The following is a 25197-nucleotide window of genomic DNA, read 5'->3' as shown; positions in this document are numbered from 1 at the left end:
GGTAAATGGATTAAAAAATAAGGAAGGAAAATTACCGTCACAAGAAGAAATGAAATTCTGGACAGATGAAATGTAAGAATGGTGGCTTGAGACGGGTGGAGGGGAGCACTGTGGTGAAAAAGGGGGGAAAAAAAAGAGAAAAGGGGTGGAAATGTCAGAGCAAAACAACAAAACAACATGTTAAAGAGGTTGATGTACAAAATGTAATAGTATGTAATAAATGTGATAAAACAATAAAAAATTATTTAAAAAAAAATAAAAAAAAATAAATCCACTAAAAAAAAAAAAAATCACAGTAACCCAAAATATAGTTTGCTATCGTCCAGTCTCAAGTATCTAGGGGGTTATGAAATATCTGCAGATACGAGGATCATACTGTATTTTCTTGATGCAATATATGGGAATGACCTACACTCCAAGACTCTTAGTTTTCAGTTAGTTACTGATGAGGCTAGACCGTAATTGCCAGACAAATTCATTTATAACAGACAATGCTGCCACCTGCTGTGCAGATTGTACTACTGCATCTCTTTCAGCATCATCTCCATTATGGTGTCCAAATAATTGGGTTGCTGTGAGTTTTCCAGGCTGTATGGCCATGTTCCAGAATCATTCTCTCCTGACATTGCAGGCACCCTCAGAGGCCATACCTCTAAGGATGCCTGCCATAGATGTGGGTGAAACATCAGGAGAGAATCCGGAAAGTAAGGTTACAAAGCATGTAGCTCTTGCGGGGAATTTTCACGGGGGAAGTTGGCATCACTACTGTATAGCAGGTTGAGCTGGCTGGATTCGGTCTGCCTTTGCAATTTCTGGGTGTTCTGGGTCCGGGGGCAGGGCAAGTGCTCAAGCGGCGCATTAGGGATGTCTATGCACAGCTGGACCTAGAGAGCATAGGTAGGTCTTCAGCCACAAGGTTTTTAGCTTCCCACAAAAGGAATATTCATTTAGAGCACTACCTAACTATTCCACTTCCTCTACCCTTAAGAAGAATATATACTAGGGCTAGGTTTGAACAACTCGGTACTATGGTGCAAACCGGGCGTTACTGTAACATCCCAAGAAGTGAGAGATTCTGCGTCTGGGGAGAACAAACAGTGGAAGACATTGAACATTTCTTAATTGACTGTCCAGCATACACCGAACTGCGAGACAGATATTTACATCCAATATTATCCAACTGCAGGTCCCCCAACAGAAATGATATTCTGACATCCCTCTTGCAAGGGCAGGAAAGATCCAGCATAATCAGAGTAAGCCTTTTTATTCTGAAAGCTATTAAGAAAAGAGCAGATTTCCTGAAAGAAGAACCAGGAAAATAAAGAGTCTGACTTATCACCTTGTTGCCTTGTTTTTTACTCGTGTTTTATTTTGAAATGGTCATATGACTGATCAAATAAATAAATATTATAATAATTTACTGTATAGCAGGAAGCCAGTGGAAGCAAACGAGCATTGACTGGCGTTGTGGTGAAAGTTAGAGATGAGCGTCCTCATTCCATTTCCCTCCAAAAGCAAAATTTGTGTTGTGATACGCTACCTAAATGCTAAGGGCATGAATGCCGCTGCGATTCATTGTGAAATAATTACAGTCTATGGAGAGAACGTAATGTCAAGACAGCATGTGACAAAATGGGTATGGAATATATTGTGAGACCATGAAGAAACTTCATAGAGCCATCCAAAACAAACATCCTGGGATGCTGATGGCGGGAATTTCTCTCCTTCAGGACAATGCATGTCCCACACCGCTCATGCAACACGAGAGTTGTTGATTTCATTTGGTTGGGATGTTTTAAGCCACCAACCCCGTCACAGCCCCAATCTCACACCCAGTAACTATCATCTGTTCACTAAATTGAAGGAACACCTTGGTGGAACGCACTTTTCTGACAAGATGAAAATTGAAGTGACGAACTGGCTGAAAAGGGTGGAGGGAAACTTCTATGACATAGGCATCAAAAACTCGTCTGACAGATGACAAAATGTATTGAATTGAATGGTGATTATGTGAAAAAATAAAGTAATACCTATACCACAATCCATGTAAGTTTTATTAAAAGATATTCATTCTTTGTATTTTAAAATCTTGTAACCTTACTTTCCGGATAACCATTGTAAATCGGGTACAAAGCATATTATTTACATGGTTGAGGGGATGGGATGGAATGCAATAGAATCTTGACCCTTCTCCTAAATTTTCAAAGCCATGGATTTAGTGATATGGGTCTTTCAAATCTTATAATGTTCAAATGTGCGTTGATGTGGGAGAGTGATAAATCTGCTTACCAAGAGCCAATTTCTTCAGTTACAGGAGCAAGCGATTTTATATTAATATGTGTAGTGGCCTATGAAGCTATTTCTGTTCTTTCTTTTTGTCATTGTTAACTGCCATCAAGTCAAGTTCAATTTATGGTGACCCTATCAATGACAGACCAGGAGGCTGTCCAAACAGGTGGAAGAAAATACTAATTACATGGAAAAATACAGCATACAACAAGTTTAATAATGAAAGAGCTTCTTAGGCATTAGTATACTTTTTTAAAAAACCTTTACTTTGCAGTTTTGGGGGAAATGGTTATCAGAATTTCCTAAAATCTGAATTTCCCATTTCCTAAGATCTGAGATCTTACTCTACTTGTTAGCATGTGTGTGTGTGGGGGGGGGGGGGGGGGTTAAATTTCTCTCCCTTACTCATGATCACTCACAATGGGTTACACTGCCATATAATGCAGTGTTGACCTGCATTATATAGCAGTGTAGACTCATACTACTAGGGCACCAAAGGGGGAAAAGCATTGGATAGGGGAGGTATCCAATAGAGTGGAAAACTTTAAGGGTTTATGCATGTTGGGAAGAAAGGAAAAATGTTCAAATTCAGGTTTCAAAATACATGGCTATCAATACAATTGGAATCCAGCTTATTTGGAGTAGGTGTTGTACTAATAGAGTGAATCGGAGAAACTGAGACAACCCTCAAGTCATCCTATCATCAAAAGTTCATTTCAGTCCCTCATACTCAGGTCTTTGACTTCCTTGATTGAGTCCATCCAATTATGAAATATTCCCATTATCTGTATTGGTTTGGGGAGCAGGGAATGAGCTGCTTGGTATAATGAACCTTTGTGTTCCTCCATGAAGAAAATAAGGAAAATTCAGAAATATATATATTTTCAATCTGCAGGGTTTCATTTCCATTTCTCACCCCAAAATAAAAAACCCACTTGTTTTAAAGAGCTATTAGAAATATTAGAATTAATGCCCTGCCATAAAATATCAAGAAATCATCTTCTCCTTGGAAGAGAAAGCAAATACATGTCTCATTCCAATTAACCATTTTTCTAAGCAATTATGCTAATCAAATAAATGGATAAGTGATGAGCATGAAAATGATAGGCAAAGCTAATTTCATTCAGCTGGAGGTGCTAGCACTACTGCTATAAGCAGTTAATGTGTCATTTCAAGCTTCAATAAGAAACATAAACACAATTAATAAGAGTAACAAGGAAGACATAAAATGCACATAAAATACAGCTGTCCCAATTATTATTTGACAATTGCAATAATGAAGGTCTTTGCCTCTTTGAATCATGCTGGTACTGTATGAGGTTTATTCCCCTTCTTCCAATCTTGCCTCCCTTACTTTAGCTCACATATTTCCTGTCCAACCACTGATTTCTAAGAATGTGAGGACTTCTGTGCCTCAGAAACATTTTGAGCCATGACTCAATGGAAAATATACAATAATATGTAATCATGCTGAGGAAAGTGGAAAGCAGAAGGGAAAGAGGAAGACGGCACTACAATGGATTGATTCACACATCCCTATATCACAAAATATCAAGGCAGAAAATCCCACATTACCTGAGTGTGGACTCAGATAATCCAATTCAAAGAAGATATTGTGGGATTTTCTGCCTTGATATTCTGGGATATAGGGCTGTGTGGAAGGGCCCATAGTTAAGGAAGCAATGGCCCTGATTTTGCAAAAGCTGGGCAGGGTTGTTAGTAATCAGGGATCTTGAAGGTCTCCCATTCATGGGGTAGTCACAAATAAGATGCACCACGAAAACCCACTGGATGATCTTGGGCAAATCACATATTCTCAGTCTCAGGCAATGGTCAACCCTTCTGAATATATTCTCCCAAGAAAACCCCGTAAGTACGTGAAAATTGACTGGAAAGTACTTGGGCTACTTCCCATTTCATTTTAGTGTGGCACGGCTCAGAGTAAGTCCAGTGGAACAATACCTAGCTGAACATTCTGGCTCCAACCCATTCCATGGAAGTTCAGTACACAGGAAACAAAGGTGCAGTTGCTGCATTGTTTACATCCAGCATTTAATATTTAAGAGATACTGAACCTTTGGGCTTAGAGGCTTAGTATAGGCAGTGAAAAACAACTTATGTTTAATTTAGTTCCTCAGTGAAAGCTTATAAACCATGAGAGTGACAAAATCATAGAGCAGTGGTTCTCAACCTATGGGTCCCCAGGTGTTTTGGCCTACAACTCCCATAAATCGCAGACATTTTACCAGCTGTTAGGATTTCTGAGAATTGAGGACCAAAACATCTGGGGACCCACAGGTTGAGAACCACTGTCATAGAGGAACCTTGTAGACCATGGAGTCCAACCCTCTGCTCAGTGCAGGCTCTCTAAATAATCTCAAACAGGGGGCTGCCTAGTTTTGAAGGCATTCGAAGAAGACTCAAGTATCACTCTAGCCAATTTGTACCTGTAACTTGGAACCATTAAGCATAGCCTTCCCACTAAGGCAACAGAGAACAGGCCTGGCTGCTCCCCTCTGTGGCAGCTCTTGAAGTATTAATCATGCCCTCCCTCAATTCTCTCTATATCGAGCAGAATGTGTCCAGCTCCTTCAACTTCTCATGCTTAGTTCTCCATACCTCTTATCCTTGTTTCCCTTCTCCATGTATTCCTGCGTGCACAATCTCCATGAAGGAAGGAGTCATTCTCAACGTACAGAACGTCAGCATTGTTTTATTATATTGATAGACAGTAGCATCTAAGTTGCTGGACTCTCCTTCCTATCAGCTTCAGTAAGCAAATATGGGATAGAGCATCTAAAAAGCCACTAGTAGAGGGCTTTGCTAGTTTTTCACCATTACTACAGGAAATTTAACTTGAAATTAATGTAGTCTTAGATTATTCTGTGCCTTATCAAATATTGCATCAAAATATGCACACACATATTTCTGTACTTTGGACTATTACAGCAATGACCAAACCCGTACAAAGCACTACTTTGAAAACCTGAGCTATGCTCCTCCCCACTATCAATTTCAGTAATTTTGTTGAGTGTCACAGTGACCCTTAGGGCTTCATGCTGCAAGACTCTTTTGGCAAAAATTTAATTGATGTCACATTCAGTCCCGATTCTAGGGAAAAGGACAGGGAATAAAAAGATGATGGTTACAGTTTTAATTTTTAAAAACTTTTGAGGCTTATGCTTTTCCTTTTACACAAGATACTGTGTTTCAAATAGGCACAAGAAAACTATTTCAAAAGATTCTCAGGGCATATTTATTTCAATCCAATTATTTGTGTTAACATACAATTGCAGGCCGACGGGCAAGTTTAAGTATATATCACTGGTCTTTTTCATAAAGAATTTGATCTCCATATACTTTGGGTGTGGCATAATAAACATAACAATAAATTATTAAATATCAAGATTATTCATAACTGTTCAATAAAACAAAGATAATCAGAATCATCGTTAGATATGTATTGGTCATCAGATGACAGTCTTATCTGTTAATGAAATGGCAGTTTCTTGGATTCGCAAATTACAACATGTGTACTGAAGGGGAAGTTTCTTGGATCTCCTAAAATTACAATATGAAGTGTACTGTATTAAAAAAAAACACAATTTGTAGAGACAGAAAAACGACTTCTGTATCACTTTTTCCTGATACATTTTTATCTCATCTTCTTTGGTGTAAGTGCCCATGTGCCACCGTGGCATTCCACAGTGAATATTGTCTACATGTTATATACCATCATTTTTTAAACAAAAGCCTAAGAAATGTCGGCATGCCTGAACCATACTTGGATAAGTATTTTTGTCACCCAGCTGCTATCAACAATACAAGACTAGGCAGTGAATTACCTCATATTATGCATTAAACCAAGCAACTCTTAGATCCAAACCTTTATGGTCATCTCTTCTCTCTAGGGAAACTTTCTAATAGTTTCAATAATGGTACATTCTTCCCACCAAAGGCACAATATCCCCACTGTGTAGATCTAAAGGGAACAATAGTGAATTACAGCCTTAACAGTTTCACCATGTTACCCAGACACCGCATTTCACACTTTATTCACGACTGGCCAATTGGAACATATATACCATTGTGCCATTAAGCCTGGTTGAATACAGATCACCATAAAGAGATAAGCTTTTCCCAACTTTCTGCCGTCCAGATAAATTACGTTCCGACTATTGTTATCTTCCAACTGACTCAGAAGTGATGAGAGCAATATACTAAAAACATCTGAACAGCATTGTCCTGAGGGATGCTGTACCATTAGACTTGGACAGAATCACACAGAAAAGAAAAACCCCACTACTTACCCGCTTTATACAGAACACCACTGCATACAGACCTATAGGCAAGACTGCTATGGTGAAACATCCTTATACACTTTTACTTCCTCATTTCATAAATGGGTTCATCCCTATTTCCACTTGCAATAAACTAAACATTTATTGCTCCGTTTACATGGTTAGTCACCTATTTCACCCTGTGACAATCAATTGCAAATGAATAGTTTTTCTTTATCATGAAATCTCCCTGTGTTAGGTTGAACTGAAAACAAGTAAAAATAAATACTATCTCAATGATGTTTTCATCCCATCATTCCTACATGCTATATCAGTGGTTCCCAACATTTGGTCCTCCAGGTGTTTTGGACTTCAGCTCCCACAGTTCCTAACAGTTGGTAAGCTGGCTGGGATTTCTGGGAATTGAAGTTGAAAACACTTGGAGGCCCAAAAGTTGGGAATCACTGGGCTATATGAACAAATAATCAACCTGATCATGGTTTACAGTTATCAGCAGTGGTGTCATGTATGGCATAAGGGAATTTTGTACCATATACACAAGCATATGTACCAGAGAACTGCACTGTTTCTCTGGGGTATCCAACAAAACTAATTAAGAATGCAGTATTTTTAAAGATTAAATAAACAGATTTGGTTACAGGATGGCAAAGACCCTGGCAAAACTACATGAAAATCCAAGCACTGGATAACTGTCTCAGCCATAACATTCGTATTCAATTATCATCTGCTACCAATCAATCAGATATATATTTGGCTTTAGCCCTTTGCAATTAATATTTACTTTTGCCAAGAATTGTGGTGTACACTGTCAACGAGATTCATAGTTTTGGTTTTAATGGGAACTGGAAGATAACCCTTCTTGAAATACAGTATGTGGTAAAATTTTCACCATTTCCCCCTCAAGTTCTTTGAGTGAGATAATGCAAGGATGCATTTTCTTTCCCAAACAGGCTTCTTCTGAAGCGCCATATAATAAAATTACAAGGTGTATCCTATCATTTATACACCTACACAACCAATGAATATTCATTAGTAGTTATTCTTGGTCATATTCTAATTAGCACAACCATGTTTGATTAACTTGTTAGGTTCCAGACCAAACCATCTCATGTGACCTAAAATGGCACAACCAGATCTTTGGAGGGAATGTGGATTTCCAACTATATTGTTTCTTTTAAGTTTTCCTTTTCTTTGCTTTCCCATTTCTTTTCAATACATTATCTGCTAAAGAGAACATTATCAGATTTGGCTACTATTGGGAGGGGGTTTGAAAAAAGTTATGTGTATACATGTATATACAAAGTTTAATATGAAAAGGACTGAGGCACTGCAGTTCACACCACAGAAGTAGTACTTTCAGGATTCACACGCATTAGTCTTGAAGCATTCCTCAGATCATGCAGCTGCTTAGCTGGCTTTCCAACTCCTTCTTCAAACCGCTTTTCCACCACAGGAAGAACAGTTTCATAAAGAAAAGAGGCATTCTGTCTAATGAATGTCTTCTTTTCAGGGTCTTGTTCACAGCGTAAACTGTAATCAACATGCTGGACAGCCACAAAGATGATCTCCAACAAACTTTCCAACAGAACCATGTGCAACTCTGGGAAGTAGAGTTTGAGAGCCTCCTCCAAGAAAGCCATGGTCTGTTTGGTGAAAGCCACAACTGTGTAGCTTAGGTTCACCCAGCAATCATCACCAGTGTACTGGTCAAAATTGGTGACTCCACAGCTCCTCATTTCTTCTCGAAGCTTCCCTAAAGCTTCTGGTGTCATTAGGTTCATTTTCCTCCACATCTCTTCAGAGTTGCGGTGCTTTGTGGCCTCAATGATGATGTCTTTGTAGCTTTGCAAAGCACCTTTGATATCTTTCACTAATAGGGTGTGAATGATGAAAGTCAGGTCCAGGCCAATCTCACTGAGTTGCTTGCAGTGTTCTTTTGCCACCTACAAAAAAAGGCACAATGCTAGTTTTTCCACACCTTCACACTAGTTGCACAACAGATCTCTCAATGCCCTAAAAGTACAGGGTTAGTCAAAATGCATAGGCCAATAAGCCATTTAATTGAATGGCTTATTGGCCTATGCATTTTGACTAACCCTGTATATGATTCTCCTACTACAAGCAGCAGGAAAATACACATTATATCAAGGTATATTTAAAAAGAAACTACCATATACTGTATATTCATGTGGACACACTTCAGAGTCAAGATTATGGATTTTGATATGACTACTGGATATGGTATGACCACTGGATAAGTTGAGGGTCATTATATGGAGAAAGGAAAGGACCATTACTGCTTCAGAGGGTCAGCTTCTTCCCCAACAAGGCATGCAAAAAGGTCAGAAGCGGTTCTCTTTCAATTCTTGCAGTACAAACTAAGCTCTCTTTTTTGCCACCCTACTCATTGAAGATGAAGGATCCTTTTTTATATAGGAGTTATGGCACAGTACTTACCCTGACCCAAGTTTGTTTGGGTATATTTTTCAATAAAATGTTTAGACGCATACATGTGTATTCAGTTAGTACTTTGTAAGATTTACTGAAGAGCTTTGATAACTTTGGAAATACCTGACTGAATAAAGAATTGCTCTCCCTCTCTGGTTCATTAAAATATTATGATATATACTTCTCAGAGCTTTTTAAAAGACCATTTGATAGTTATCCTTTAAGAATAGTTTATTTGGGTCTTGGATTTCATGACATATTCTTAGAATATGTAGTAATTACTCCTAGGAAATACCCAAATGGAGAATTTCATTTCACTAGAAGGAAGCCAACATATGTAGCTTCTCTCTCGGTTTAACCCAAAATTTTATTCATTTTATTCTGCTTTATTCTGCTTCATTTTTATTCTGCTTTCTCTCAAAATAGAGATTCAAGGAGAGATTAACCCCCACCCCCACCTTAGAGAACTATGCCGGTCTTCAACAAACTTGAATTGTGCCTAATTCCCTTAACAAGAATAGAACAAAATAATTGTGACTAAATTTACCTAAAGTGATAGGTCTCATGTCAATTTCAACATGCTTTCTGCATCAATTTCAAAATAGCACAGTCAACATTAATTTGAGCCATGTCAGGTCCATAAATCTTTAACATTAGTTTGTAAATAGAAACCTGCCATGAAAGCAGAAAGCAGTACATGACTCTGCATTTATTTCTATTTCTGCCACCATTCCAGCCATAAGAAAAAGACAATCTTTAACACACTCCACAGTGCTAAGAATTGAAGAGAAAGGAGTGGTGTTGGGATATAATTCTACCCATCCAATAATTTCCAGATGCGATTAAACTAAGTGCTCAAAGTGCTAGGTTGTCCTGACTATTGCAACCACTTGCAAGTTTAGTCCCTATATTCTCTGCTACGTTTTTCAGTACATACTGCCTTTCTTCGGCAGGCAAGCCACACCCTCACTTCTGTATGTGAACAAACCATTTGGGATAAAGCCAAGCTACAGAGGGAGTTTGTACATAACTTGTCCTCCCTCATCTACTAAATGATAAAAGGGCGGGGTTCTTTAGTGTTAGGAAGGCAAGAAAAACAGGTATTATCCTGCTGTGAAAAACAGCAATAGATCTTTAGAAAACATAAGAAAGCAAAACAGGAAAAATGACTGGAGTAATGCTGAGCATTGGGATGAGTGAACCACACAAAGCCACGGCCATCATAAATAACTGCCTACAAAAATAATATCCTGTCTCAGGAAGCTGGGCTAGATGACTCAATACTTTGCTTCCATGTTGCTTCTAAATTCAAGGACACTATTTGGAAAACGTTTCCACTCATGACGCCTTTTGACCTAAGAATTTTTTGTGGGTACACAAATATATAGAATAGGCATCAATAGATGTGAGAAGAAATCAGCACTTGTGAGGCTTGCTAAACAGGCTGATTTTCCTTTTTATGAACTATACCTGAAGCATCTTCTGTAGAATTACTGTGAACACTGCACAACAGATTTGTGCAAATGTCAAAACACCCACTAGCTGACATTCAGAAAACGTTTACTGCTGACAAATGTTTCTGGACTCCAACATTGAGCAAAGGGAACCCCGCTTGAGGTTGGGACCCAAAGTTTTATGAAGCTGTGATCTAGAGGATATGTAATTAAGGGTAACACAGTTTTTTTTCCATCTCATCACTTTGGGCCCTTACCTTTACACACTCAGCAGCAGTAGATAAGCTCTCCTTACTGTCAAACACCTGCTTGCTAAACGCATCCACAAACATCCTCATTGCTGATCGAGCCCAGACAACAAAAGCCGAATAGCACCCACTGTTGCCAGCAAAGTCCGTCTCAAACTCCTTTGCGGTCTCTAGCAGGCTGGTGAAGAAGACATGGCACAGCTTGTGAATGTACAGCAGAGTGGCACCTTCAATGCGCAACTGTCGGATGGCTGTGTGAACGGCCGCTTCCCTGTTCCGCAGGAAAAGTTCGCACGCCTTGGTTGACTGGCCCAACCGGATGAGCTGAGAAACAGCACGACGGGTTGCTCTGGGCCCACCTCGAAGTGACCTATCTGGAGAAAGCTCAAACACAAGCACGTCGGTGAGCTGCCTGATTCTCTCATCCACTTTTGCTCGTAACTCCCTGACTGGTTGTGTCAAGGGCTTATCCCCTAGATACTCATTCAGCTTATCCAGCAAGTCAACCGCCCCTTCGAAGTCTCTCTGAGCGATGCAGACATCCAAGTCTTCAGGCAACTCCTGAATCCACTCCAGGGAGAGATCCACCACTTCTTCCTCTGGGGTCCCCCCTTCCCCACTTTCCTCCTCATCCTCATCGAAGGGGTTGGTAGCCTCTGGAGGGGCTGGGGGAGGCGCACGGGCTGCCGGCACCTCCTGTTCCAGCCTCCGCTTCTCGCTCAGCACGCGGCTCCTCTTGGTCTCCTCCAGCACCTCCAGCCACTCTTTCTTGATCTTAGCGTTCTCGGCCTGGAAGATGCGGCTCTCGGGGAACATGAGCAGCTTGAACATGTCCTTCATGGGCGGGTTATCCTTGACATTGACGACGGCCAGGCCGTCCAGTGGGTAGAGGGCGTCGTAACGGTAAGTGCCCCGGCGGTTGGGCAGCCAGGCCGCCACCAGCAGGCAGTCGTTCATCAGGAAGGCGTGCACCTTCTGAATCTGGACCATGTGGTCGGCGTCGTACTCCACCAGGTCCCCGTTGTATACCAGGTACTTGCCGGGGCTCTCCGGAAGCAGGTCGCGGCAGCCCTCCACCTTCTCCAGGAGGGTGGTCAGGGTGCGCTGGCGGCCCTCCTCGCTGGCTGCCGCCTCCTTGGCGGAGAGGGGCAGGAAGGGGTTGGCGTGCGGGTCCGAGGAGGCAGCCCCGGCGGCTCTGTCGTCGCGGTCGGCCTGGAGGAGCAGCAACGCCTGGGTGACGGCCTCCAGGATGCCCTTCTGCTCGGTGAGGATGTGGCTGAGCTGGTACATCTCGCTCTCCAGGTAGCTGATCTCGCGCGCCGTCTCGATGAACTGCCGGTAGTTCTGGTAGACGTTGCGCTTCAGGCTCTGCGCCGTCTCCTCGCTCAGGGCCTGGATGCGCTGGCGGTGCTCCTGCAAGTCCCGGTCGCCGTCCGACTGCTGCGAGAGCTGCTTCACGTACTCCTCGGCCGCGTAGCTCCCGGACTCCAGCTGCCGCCTCAAGCGGCTCCCTCCCGCTCCTCCTCCGCCGCCGCCGCCCGGAGCCACCTCACCCAGAGACAGCGCCATGGCCGAGCCGGAGCCGCCAGAGACCAGCCTTCGCCGAGGAGGGAGAGGAAGCAAGGCGTCGCTGCGCCGGAAGCAGGGGCCGCCTCTGACCGGAAGGCCGCTTACGTGCGCCGCTGCGTAAAAAACGTCAAGGCGCCGCGCCGCAGTGACGCGAGGCGCGCGACTCTCTCCGAGGCAGGAAGACAACAAACCCTCGGCTTTACGGCGCATGCGCCGGGATTTGAAGGCGGAGGGCTCAACGAAAGGCTGTGCTCCAATGGACGGCGACTTCTTGCTGGCGCTGCGGCTCCAAGAGGAGTGGAACGCGGAGGAGGGCGGCCGCGCACGGGCCTCCCTCAAGGCCGGCCCAGCCTTCACCTCGCCGGCACGGCCGCTGTCGCTGGTGGACGAGAGCTGGGAGCTGCTGGATCCCAGCCCGGACGTGCGAGGCCTCTTCCTGCAGTTCAACCAGAGCCTCTTTTGGGGGGCCCTGGAGGCCGTGGAGGTGAAGTGGAGCCCCCGCATGACGCTGTACGGTTTCATGGGACACGTTGTGCCCCACACATTTTCTTATTCGGATTTATGGCTGTGTCCTTACCTCTTTTAAGGGGTTGGCTTAGCCCAGGCGTGGGGAAACTTTCAATAGAATCATAGAGTTGGAAGAGACCTCGTGGGCCATCCAGTCCAACCACCTCCCCAAGGCATAGTTCAGTAGTCAGAACTACCCTTGGCTCTCAAGTCTGGACTAAAATGTTCCTTTTCAGATTAAACCACAATCCCAGAATTCTCATACTAGCTGGATGTTGTAGGTTTTTTCGGGCTATATGTTCTAGAGGCATTTCTCCTGACGTTTCGCCTGCATCGATGGCAAGCATCCTCAGAGGTAGTGAGGTCTGTTGGAACTAGGAAAAAGGGTTTATATATCTGTGGAATGACCAGGGTGAGACAAAGGACTCTTGTCTGCTGGAGCTAGGTGTGAATGTTTCAGCTGACCACCTTGATTAGCATTTGATTGCCTGGCAGTGCCTGGAGCAATCTTTTATGGAAGGAATGATCTAGCTACATGCAGGAAATGTCCAAGTAAGAACATGCAGCCATTGGCAATTACTGTCAGTGATACATGCATCTTAAGCCCTAGAAGAGTCATCTTTCTTGGGAGCAGAGGAATCTCAGAAGTAAGGAAACCTTTGTGAATAAAAGACCTCAGGAGTGGGTAGCCGAATTCAGATAGGCCTGGAAACCAGGCTGTTTAATATCCTAGGTGATTTCTGTTGCTGGAATAAGTTTTACATGGAGTCTATCTCCTTAAAGTTACTTTTTAGTATTGACTTATGGATCCAAGTTAACACCTAACTCTTATATCATGCCTACCTTTTGCTCCCCAATGTCTGAACCTGACATTACTCTAACAACACTTATTAGATTGTATCCACTTTCACACTAATATTTGGCTACAGCTTCCCCTTGTTGATCAATAAACGTGTTGAAAAAAATAGGCACTAATCACAATCTTAAATTTTCTAACAAATTACTGTAAAAGAGAAAAGTCCTGATTATTTACCCCCAAGGAGAACAATCGTCCAACCTTCTATTTCAAACAAGGTAAGAACCCTAATGCATTATGAATACAGAACAGCCAAGTTGCAGTTGAAAGCAAATGTTTGTTGTTTGTGATTTATTATTTTCTAGATGTGCAGGAGTTTGCTGCTATGAAGGCCGTGGTGGAATGTGCTCCATTCGACTTAGTGAGCCCCTTCTAAAGCTGCGACCGAGAAAGGATCTTGTAGAGGTACTGTTGATGGTTGTCTTTGTAGAGAAACATCAAACAAACTGTAGTAAATTTATTGTAGCTAGCATGCCTGAACATTCAAATATGTCCAGAAGGCCCTTGAATGAATAGTTATCTAGCTCCTCACATGAGCATTTATGTTTGATGTCCTATTTGATATGAGTTTGTTCGGCCTCAACATAAGAACAAACAGATCATTTATCTTTGTTCCTTGAGGGTCGTTCCCAAAAGGTGTTGATGGGGGACAACTGCTTTACTTCACAACCATTGACTTGTGGGGTCCCCTAGGGATCAGTATTCCCCCCTATGTTGTTTAACATTTACATGAAGCCACTGGGAGAGATCATCTGGAGTTTTGGGGTCAGATGTCATCTGTATGGAGTTGTTGTTCAGCTCTCTCACTCCTTCCCACCAGTTACTAAGAAGGCTGTGATTCTATGAAATTTGCCCTCCCTCTGCTAGATAACGTGACTGCATTTGTGACTGAAAAGTGTATTTTGCTTTTAATGTTTTTGGTGTTCTTAGATGTTTAGAGGCATAGCTGTACTCAAGGTAGTACTCTGTATTTTGTAAGTGATTTTTGATCCTCTAGAACAGTGATTTCCAACCTTTGGTCCTCCAGGTGTTTTGGACTTCAACTTCCAGAAATCTTAGCCAGCTTACCAGCTGTTTGGAATTATAAGAACTGAAGTCTGAAGCACCTGTCAGACTAAAAGTTGGGAACCATTGCTCTAAAATGAGAGGATCCAGTGATTTGAGCAGCTGTCAAAAAGTAAGGTGGGTGTGATGCATGTAGCATATTGAAAATATTTTAACTTTGATTTCAAAGAAATATGCTTCTCAGATCTTTTACCTTTGAAACTTACAGAAGGAGAAGCATTACAAAATGAAATGCTCACGGTGGAATTTTTTTGTTTTGATGTAATTTGTTGTATTCAAAAACAACAAAAATATTAACAATAAGCCCTCATGTCATCAGTTGGGGACCCCTCCTCCCAGCACCAACTGCTGCTCTGGGCCAGAGTGAAGGGGGGGGGGGGACAGTTCCATCTTGTCTCCTGCATTTGTCATCAGTTAGGGACCACTCCCCCAGCACCAATTGCTGCTCTGGGCCAGAGTGAAGAGAGAGGGGGCCAGAAGACAGTTTTACCTTGTTTCCTGTGCTATGCTAATAATATAATATAATGTAGTGTACTATATTGTATATACATATAATATTTATAATATTATAATGTAATACAATATAATAATACTACTAACAATATGATATAATTATATATTTTATATTACATGTGATGTTACTAGTAATATTACAATATAATGGTATAGTACAATATAGTAATATATAATACTGATATTGTACTATGCTAATAATATATTGTATATATATATATATGTCTTGTAAGCCACTCTAAGTCCCCTTCGGGGTGAGAAGGGTGGCATATAAATGTCTTAAATAAATAAATAAATAAATTCCCTCACATTTTAGCTTCAGGAAAATCATAGAATAACATTTCTGATCTGACAAAAATTAAGAAGCCCTTTAAAGTAATACAATCCCAGTGTGTAGAAAAAGTCTAAAGAGAGGAAGTATCTCTCACCCAACTGTAGTAGATCACACAGTTGTCACAGTCAGACATGTGTTCACTCTTGCCCACCTCATTTATGGACTTGTGTGTCAGGTCAAACAAATTCTCAGGTCAGACTAACAAATCTGACTTCTTATAAAGCTGGGAGTGATTTTGAGCTCCTGCCTCCTTCTTTGTTCCTCTCCTCGTTTGCCAGCTGTAGCATTTTGATTTTAGTTAAAGGCCATATTGATTACAACGAACAATGCCAGAGAATGAGAAAAATGGAAGGAAACATTTTAAGTGTTTATTTTAAACTGGTGCAGCCCATCTCTGTTTTAAGCCAATTGTAGATAACTATTTCTTATTGCTTAAGAAATAAACATTTCAACTAATCCAATGATTTTTTAAAAATTTCAGACTCTTTTACATGAAATGATTCATGCTCTGTTGTTTGTCACTTATAATGACAAAGATCACGATTCTCATGGCCCGGAGTTCTGCAAACACATGGATCGGATAAATCGCTTAACTGGCACAAATATTACGGTAAACATTATTTGTAAGGCACTTCTCAATGCTTGAAGTACAACAGATTAGTTCCCAAACTAAGGTCCGCAGGCTGGATGCAGCCCTCCAATGTAATTTACCTGGACCCCGCCCTAAACTTTAGATTTAGGATCATCCTAATTCTGAAGTGACTTGAAGGCACAGAACAACACTATACTGTTTATATTAACACTATACAGTTTGTCATTTAACTGTATGAAGCTTACTATTAGATTGCAACTTTTAAGTATTATGACCAGAATGAATACACAAATGATATATATTTTGGACCAATTCTCCCATGGAACCATTAATTTGATAGAGCCTTGTCTTCCTGTGTAACTTTGGTGTCCAGGGTGCAAAAACAACCATATTGAATCAGGCCTGAGACTTGTCTAATCCAGGATTGTGTTCACATAGTGTTCAAGTCATTGCCCATGGTAAGCTGACAACAGGACATGATCACAACAGCACATAATTTCCCCCATGATAACTGTATATGCATGATCCAATTGTTATGCAAGCACATTAACAGTATGAACTCTTTTGTTAGCACATAATTTTGCTAATTTCTACAGCAGATGCCTTTTTCTTCATTTGGGTTAATCATAGGTCTATCATAATTTTCACAATGAGGTGGATTTCTATCGCCAGCACTGGTGGCGCTGCAATGGCCCTTGTCAAAAAAGAACACCATATTTTGGCTATGTGAAGCGTGCAATGAACAGAGCACCATCTGCAAATGACTACTGGTGGTCTGAGCATCAACAGACTTGTGGAGGCACATTTATAAAGATCAAGGAACCAGAGAACTACTCAAAGAAAGACAAAGAAAAGAACAGTCTGTCAGTCAGTCAAGCAGAAGTCCCAGCCAAAGGCAAAGGTATTTGAGTCTTGTTTCTATCTTTGTCAGTGATTTTTTCCCCTGGAAAATCTGAATTGAATACTTTCTGAGTTCTCAAAATAGTGTGACTCAATGTAGTATGCTTATTTGATTGTATTTACTAAACAGAAATTCTTAGTATCCAAATAGGCTCTGCACTGTGAGCATTTGAACTAAATTACCAGACTCCGCAAAACAAGTAAATAAAGTTTGAATATTATATTCAAATAGGGATGCATGTGGGAAAGAAAGGGAAGTTTCATGGTTCTGGCAGCAAGTGTTCACATTAGATACTATACTACAAAGCTGTGCCACGCTGTTATTCTTTAAGTGTTTTTTTAAACTTTTGTATAGCTCTTTTTAAGCTGTTTAGTGTGGATAGAAGTTAGCCGCCTTGAGTCCTCATGGGAAGAAAGGCAGTATATAAAGAAATATGATGATGATAGTAATAATAATAATATTAATTGTTAAAGGGTTTTTTTCTCAGCATTGACCATTATTCCAATAATACTGACAAATGTTATACATGTGCACATTTGTACACATATTCACACATATATTCCAAATATAGATAATTATATCTAAAAGCAAATATCTTGATTGATAATGTTGTTGATTTGACTGATCTTTTTGAAGTGGATCTTACAAAATGTATCCAAAGAAAATCCTTTCCTGTATTTTAGGGGCTGTTTGGGCAGGGTATGGTGCTAGGAGGAATATACCGATGGGAAAGCCTTCTTGTTTATACTTTCTTTCCCAAACTGTACTTAAGATCCAAGCCAGAATGTCTGGAGTTCTGCTTTTCTGTTATCTTAACCCAATTAATATGATCTCAATTGGTACACCAACCTCAGTAGAAAGTTGGCATGTCATTTGTGGATCTGCCTGATTTATTAATTGAAAGCATTCTTCTGTAGTGTCATTACTGCAGTGCCATACATTTTTTAAAATTCAGAAATCAAATGAGGTTAGTGGCATATTTTAAAATGGTGTCATAACATGAATGAAATTCTCACCATCAAAAATATTTATTATATGGCTGATGAATCAGCCAGTTGAATTGCAGTCCAGCTCTGCATATTCCCATTGATTATATCCAAACTCCTGCTGAATATACCGGGAGTTTACAAACAGTACTTATTTATTTATTTATTTATTTATTTATTAACGTTATTCTTACCCTGCTTTTTTGCCCCTGGAGACTCAAAGTAGCTTACAATAACATGACATGACCCAATCAATTAAAAAACATAACAAATACAAAAGTAAAAAAACAGTTAAAAACAGTTAAATATTTATGTCATGGATACAAGTTAAAATACAATAAAATGCTCATACAATTACAATTGCATTTCAGATCTCACCCCCCCCTCCCCGCAAATCCCACACACAACCTCCCCAACAGTGTGTTTGTCATTCTCTTCCCAATGCCTGCTGACACAGAATAGTCTTGACCTGTCTATGGAAGGCCAGCAGGTATGGGACCATCCTGATCTCTCTTGGGAGGAAATTCCACAGTCTGGGAGCAGCCACCAAAAAAGGCATTCTCCCTTCTTCCCACCAAATGTGCTTGAGCAGATGGTGGGACAGAGAAAAGACCCTCCCCTGGTGATCGTAGATGTGTGACAGGTTCACAGAGATACAGTTCTCAAATAACCCAAGCCGTATAGCTCAGGTTTCAAGAGTTCACACTTTAATATATCTGTTCCAGATGCTGTTTGTCTTTAACTACTTGTCACAGGTGTTTGTGAATACTGTCATGCATTGAAGGGATATGTGATGTTGAACATAACTATGTGAACCTAGCTAGCATAAAAGTTAGTTCACACATGGCATTTTCAATATTGTTTGTCAAGTTAACAACTGCATTTTTAAAATTAAGTTTATGAAATTATTAATGGGATAACATGGATACATAATTAACTCTTTTTAACAGATTGCAGCATTATAAAAGTATTTTTTTTCTTAAGTTTTTACAGGAACAACTAATGGAATGAACACACAAAGCATAATTCCTTTTAGTGGAAAAGGATATGTCCTTGGAGGGAAAACTGATATGACATCATCAAAGAAAGCCACAAGTCCCAGCAACAACAAGAGGTCACGGTATCATTCACCATCTGATTTGTCTAGACTAAATCCTAAAAACGAAGATAACTTTTCCTTTACCAATGTTTCCCCTTCATTTTCTTCCATTGGAGACAAAAATAATTTTGCTTCTAGACTCGTGCTTCCTAAAGTTTCAGTTGCTAACAAAAAAGTTTACAGGAATGTTAATGGATCCCCAATTAAAAATATCCAGTTAACTGAAAGAAGATCTAATTCAAGCTTTACAAATGATACATCAGAGCTACTGTCAAAGGAAACACCAGAAAAAAGTATTTTTCAACCATCTACTTCAACACCTAAATCTTACATTACATCCCATAGAAATGACAGCCCACAAAATGGTGGAACATCAAAAAGGGCAAGAATGGAAGACACAACTGCCTTTGAAAACTATTTTATAAAGAAAAAGCCTTTGGTGAAAAGCGAGGCTGAACCAGCAGACATAAAAAGTGTGACGCCTTCTGTCAGTGATCAAAAGAGAAAGGTTTGCTGCCCTGTCTGCCAATCTGAGGTTTTGGAAACAAAAATTAATGAACATTTAGACAACTGCCTCTGAGATTTCAGATCTCACACAGCTAAACTCAGAAGAATGCTGCTTCCTCATGGTTTAGCCATCTGTTTTATTGCACATTTTGGTTTTATATTTTGTTGGGTGAACCAATGTTGTTTATGATCTCACTTTGTGTGTGAAGTATAAGGCAGGAACTATGTACATGTGGATTACAGATCCCATTTTCCTTCATGTTTGGCTGTGTTGATTAGGGATAATGGAAATTCTTTCCAACAGTACCTCAAGGTCTCAGGTTTCTCCAACTTGAATAAGTAGCCTTTCTCTGCACCTTTATGTCAGTGATACAGTGAACTCTGAACACATTTCTATAGCCATGAAAAATGTGTATATTCATTAAAGAAAGTATGATTTAAAATTAACATGGTTTTTTTAGAAAGACACAAGAAAGTGAATGCTGTGTCTTTGCACGTTTGCTTTTGAAGGCTGAGTTTTAAGTTGATGTGGCTCTTTTGCAAAGCAATACTGTGTGCATTCAAGATGGCTTAAGAGGATTGCTATTTATGGGATAAAAATAAGGGTAAATTTAAATACAGCTGATTTTACTTACATGTGAATCAAGCTGTTCATTTGGAAGCAGTAGAATTCCTTATAATAAACTGCATCCTGACAAAAGGTTTTTGCAAAGCTTTAAAATACTTCTGGCAACCATGTAAACAAGACCGTAAAACTGTTCATTGGCCCATTCCACTGTCTTGAAATGTTAGGAAGATTCTTTCAAGTTAAATGTTTTACATGTTTCCAGAGTATTTTTGTACATTTATACTAGTCTAATCACATGACAATGTTAAAATTTCTTTGAGATGGAACAACTTAGAGTTGTTCCATCTCAAAGAAAAAAAAATAGCCTAATTCTTCATGAGAACCAAATCTAAATCACATAAACTTTTTACTTAAGTTTGCCATTGTTCTGAAATAGCCATTTTTGTCCTTATCTTAGTTCGATATATCTAACATTCTGACCTTGTAGAGTTCATGAATATTGTGTCTATGTCTGTGATGAAAATGTTAGTATAGGATTTCCCATTTTTGTTAAGAAGTTGGTACAATGTTGTCAGACTTTCAAAATTTTTTCCATTGACATTACCTTCTAATTAACTAGATATCTTTCAGTTGATACACACATACATACAAATGGTAAGCCATCTCACTCTGCCTGATAAAGTGCCTTTGGAGGAAGCCTAATTTATTTATATAAGGAGTCATACTTATTTCTTCTAGAGATGCAAGTTTGTGTTTAAACCGGTAGCCTATTGATAATTCTGGCATGTAATGACTTTTTAGAAACAAGATCTTAAGTACAGAAAGATCTGTTTCACAAAAGTAAATGTTCAAAATAAATTTACCTGTTCTGGATACACTGGAACAGTCAATATAATTTAAATAAATTTCATATTGAGTGCTTATTTTTCTGTTGTTTCAATAATTTTAAGTATGTTATTTTTAGGTGGATTCTGGAAATACATTCATCATCAAACAAGTAGTCTTGCACATTCCCTTTGATTATATATCTCACTGTTCTACCATGTGATAAAGTAAAAGGCAAGTATCATATCAGGGATCCTTGTGATCAAGTAATTGCCAGAGCACATGTACTGTGAAAAGGTCTAGCTGCCAACTGGAGTTCCCCAAGTTGTCCACTAATGGCAAGAAAAAAGCAGTAGAGATAACAGTCCTGTTCTTCATTCAGTAGTGATTTTACCAGTCTACTTGCTGCTACTACTTGGAGAAGCTGATTGTACTTACGTACTGAGGAAACCAGCAGCAAACTGGGGACAGTTGATGTTTTCTGGGCTGTCCATGCTTCTCATCTGCCAGAGTAGAAAAAGAAAAATAGCTGCCCAAGCATCCCTCAGATACCCAGAGCTGGTTAATCTCTCTTGTTGAACTCTTGAGAACTCAGTTCTTGTCACTTAGAAATATTTCCCAAGCAGACAAAAGAAGAGCTGTATGGTACCAAACCAAAGGCTTGTCTAGAATGGCCTACCTTGACCACCATGGCCAATCATCCACTTCTTGCAAGACTGCAAGTTGTTTCTGGCTTTCAGAGATAACATTGCATCTGAAATTCTTGAAGTAACAGTAAACATTCTAGCCTCATTTTCTCTGATATGAAAGACTCAAACAGATAGCTTTTTTTCACAGTCCTGAATTTAGTCCAACTTGTAAAAGTAATATCAATATATGATAATCTTTAAGTGTGTCCAGCCAAATGAGGTTGGGAGACGGGTGACAAAGCAATCTATATTTGAAGGAAATGTATAAAAATCTAGTTTCAAATCTGTTATGCTCTGTTTGGAGCCCCTCTGCAGCACCTCTTAACAGTTGCAGAACACGGATAATTGTTGGCTTATGAGGCATACATTGAAAAGTATGTGCAGATATGGTGGCAAAAATTTCATGGTTTAATGGCAGTTATATATTTGTAGAATAGTAAGGTAAACTCAGTTCAATTCCCACTATCAAAAGAGCGTTGGGATGGAGTGGACAAGTGCTTGGTGTATAACGGCAGGAATTTTTCAACATGAAGGAATAATATGTAAAAGATGGCACAAATATCTTTATTGCTCTGAGATTAGAACTAATGAAAGGAGATTGTCAGGAATCATTTGAACACAGGAGGCATTTCTGCTGCTGTTTCATAGTGGAACATGAGTCAAGTATGGTGGGCTTCATTGGAAATATGAGGTACCAATTTATCATGAATGTTGTAGCTGCATCCTGCTCTAAAGAAACCATTAGTCTGAAAATAACTTCCAAGATCTTTTCCAACTCATTCTGATATCTTGTCCCTAGAATTTAGTTGCACAAACTCATCTTCCTATCAAACCTTAGAATGGTCAGGATTTTCAGGCAGTTGGGGAAATGTGTGATTGTCTTATAGAGCAAGCTCATGACATTTAGCTTTTTGTGGGGTTAATATGGAGGATGCAAAAATGCTGGTTCTGTGTTCAAAACTACAGCTGAGATGATGTATCAGGAAAATATGCAGTAACTAGGTATCGGGATTATAGCCTCCAAAACACATTTTAAGCAGTACAGCCCTCCAACCTGGCAATTTTCTTTTCAGAGCATGAAGTGATGAATGGAATTAAGCTATGTCATTCACCCCACCCCTCACTATCTGACAAAAGTTTGGGGGATGAGGATTTTGGTTGTTCTGTGGTTGGAACAATATCCTAACCTGTGCAATGACTAAAAACTAGTTGCAGTGACATAAGCTGAACTTATGTTATTTTAATTCACTAATAGGATAGCAACCAAAATTTATTTTGTTGAACCATAATAATTGCTATGATTCAATAGAATAAACTGAACCAAAATTAAGAAATTCAAATGTGAATATCATTTTCTTTAAAATACAATACCTTGGTCCCCCTCGCCCCCAAAGTAGCAGTTCATGTGAATACATGAAAGGCAAATGCATTATACACATATTTTATGAAAGGCACTGAGGTCAACAAAAAGTTGAGATTTTAGATTTCTATACCACAGACCATAAATTAGGAATGGGAATCATGTAGCAGTTCGCATGTAGTTAGACCATAATTCCCAGAATGTGTTAGCATTGGCACAGCTGCAGTCAGATAAGATCTGGGACACATCATACATACCTATGTTTTTAGAGTTGCTGTTTATTAAAGTCCGAACACCCAACACTTTTTTCAGTAGTTCTATTTTCTAAAAGCAAACACTAGGTGGTGCTCCATCCAGGCAAAGTTTGTGCACTTCTGTCAGAGACAATTTTTTTCATGTCAGCTTAAAAAAACATGGGATTTCCTATAGCCACGTTTTGTGAGGAGTTAACTTGGACAGAAACATCACATATCAAACACAAGGTGGCTGTGGGAAGATCTAAAGGAGGGCTAAACCTGTGTCATAGCATGTTGTCTTTAATTTGCAGATCAGATGTCCTAGCACATACTTTCTGAAGCCTACAAAATTCCCGAGTCCATAGAAAAGCGACATCTTCAAAACAAGTGCCTGCATATTACCCATTGTCTGGCTTGCTCTTTCTGTGTTTGGGGAATCCAAACATAAAGGACAGGATATGAAACAAACAAGGAAACACATGTTGGGAATATTCCAGACCAGGCTGGTGCAGGTGTGAACCTGAGCACTATCCTTTGGGGGAAATGGGCGAACGAGGAAGTAGTTTTATCCATGAGGATTCTGCTACTGAAGAATGTGGAAGCTTACATGATTATTCCCCCCAAGGCAAGTGATTTGCATGGAAACATCACAAGAAAAGGACAGAGTGTGCTATTGTTGTAATCATTTTATCTCTAATAGCTAAAAGGCAGAGAGAAGTTTGTCAGGTGATGTTTTTCCCCAACAATGATGCAATCTTCTATACCTGAGGAACATCTCAAAGCCTCAGAGTTATTGGAAAAACAGGATCCTCTGATTTACAAGTAGGATAAGATAAAATCCCAAATACATGTACAACACACATGACACTTTCAAAGCTCTACTGGCTTCTTCAGGTAAAAGATGCTAAGAGATCTTATAGATTAAATAAGTGATGGGGTTACAGCCACAGGCCTACATTTTGTCTTAGACATCGTTTTTGTTGTTGGGTTGTCTCATGCCAGTAGAGGCCACTCCCATCATTTTGACCATGTGGCAACCGAGACAAAGGGCAGAAAGTTTAACTCGCTTTGCAGCAGCAAAGCAATTCCTCACTAGATCCAGGATGTCCCTTTTGTTTTGTCAAGTCAAAGGCTCTTCTTAGGTAGAGAGCATTGAATTTGTCAAGGAGCCTCTGTACTGCTACATTTGGAAAAAAACATTAGGTGATGTATAAGTAAAACAGCCAATTATAGCCTAAAACAGAGTTTTACCATTGGTAGAGGTAGAAGCCTCACTGATTTTTAAGTGCCCTTGTGTCTTGATTCCCAGGTATTTGGTTTCACTCTTCCTGCATATTTTACTTTGCAGCATGACCAACACTGAACATGCTTCCTGGATTCAAGGATAAAGGTGTTAAAAGTGCTAATTAATAACACTAATGTTGTGACCATAGCAGAAACCTGCTATGGAATGGAAATATTTAACAATCATCACAGAAAGTACAAGAAAGGATGTATTGGAGGTAGTATTTTTTCATGTCAGGAGCAACTGCAAATTGCTTCTGGCATGAGAGAATTAGCCGTCTGCAAGGAGGTTGGCCAGGGGACACCTAGATGTTTGATTTTTTTAAAGATCCTTGTGAGAGGCTTCTTTCATGTCCTCGCATGGGTAGCTGGAGCTGACAGAGGGAGCTCAACCTGCTCTCCACGGATTCGAGCCGCTGACCTTTCGGTCAGCAATCCTGTTGGCACAAGGGTTTAATCCATTGCGCCACTGGGGGCTCAATGCTTTGCATAGCTTTTAATTAAAAATATACACATAAGTTGCACTTTTCCACAGACTGAGATGACTCTATTAGGTCTCAAAAAGC

At 40.0% G+C, this 25197-nt stretch overlaps 2 protein-coding genes across 2 annotated transcripts; one reads left to right on the top strand and one right to left on the bottom strand.

Moving 5' to 3' along the window:
* Positions 1 to 5521: 5521 nt before the first annotated feature.
* Positions 5522 to 12407, bottom strand: EXOC8 (exocyst complex component 8). The gene is made up of 2 exons (XM_060753815.2): positions 10750 to 12407; positions 5522 to 8533 (listed from the first exon to the last, which is right to left on the bottom strand). The coding sequence occupies exons 1-2, from the start codon at positions 12307 to 12309 to the stop codon at positions 7925 to 7927; spliced, it is 2169 nt and encodes a 722-aa protein (XP_060609798.2). The 5' UTR covers positions 12310 to 12407; the 3' UTR covers positions 5522 to 7924.
* A 65-nt stretch (positions 12408 to 12472) lies between these two features.
* SPRTN (SprT-like N-terminal domain) lies at positions 12473 to 21160 on the top strand. The gene is made up of 5 exons (XM_060753816.2): positions 12473 to 12819; positions 13978 to 14077; positions 16066 to 16194; positions 16807 to 17077; positions 19048 to 21160. Exons 1-5 carry the CDS (start codon positions 12518 to 12520, stop codon positions 19740 to 19742), a joined length of 1497 nt encoding a protein of 498 aa, XP_060609799.2. The 5' UTR covers positions 12473 to 12517; the 3' UTR covers positions 19743 to 21160.
* The last annotated feature ends 4037 nt before the right edge of the window (positions 21161 to 25197 follow it).

The sequence above is a fragment of the Anolis sagrei genome, chromosome 1 (assembly GCF_037176765.1).
Source record: "Anolis sagrei isolate rAnoSag1 chromosome 1, rAnoSag1.mat, whole genome shotgun sequence".
In the NCBI taxonomy this organism is placed as follows: Eukaryota; Metazoa; Chordata; class Lepidosauria; order Squamata; family Dactyloidae; genus Anolis; species Anolis sagrei.
This window is presented reverse-complemented; position numbering and strand designations above follow the sequence as displayed.

Bases quoted from the DNA above. Each gene is read 5' to 3' on its own strand.
- EXOC8 (XM_060753815.2), bottom strand. From the start codon at position 12,309: ATGGCGCTGTCTCTGGGTGAGGTGGCTCCGGGCGGCGGCGGCGGAGGA. The intron at 8,534-10,749 runs GTAAGGGCCCAA...CTTTTTTTGTAG, and splicing joins CTGCTGCTGAGTGTGTAAAG to GTGGCAAAAGAACACTGCAA.
- SPRTN (XM_060753816.2), top strand. From the start codon at position 12,518: ATGCGCCGGGATTTGAAGGCGGAGGGCTCAACGAAAGGCTGTGCTCCA. The intron at 12,820-13,977 runs GTACGGTTTCAT...ATTATTTTCTAG, and splicing joins TGGAGCCCCCGCATGACGCT to ATGTGCAGGAGTTTGCTGCT. The intron at 14,078-16,065 runs GTACTGTTGATG...TAAAAATTTCAG, and splicing joins CGAGAAAGGATCTTGTAGAG to ACTCTTTTACATGAAATGAT.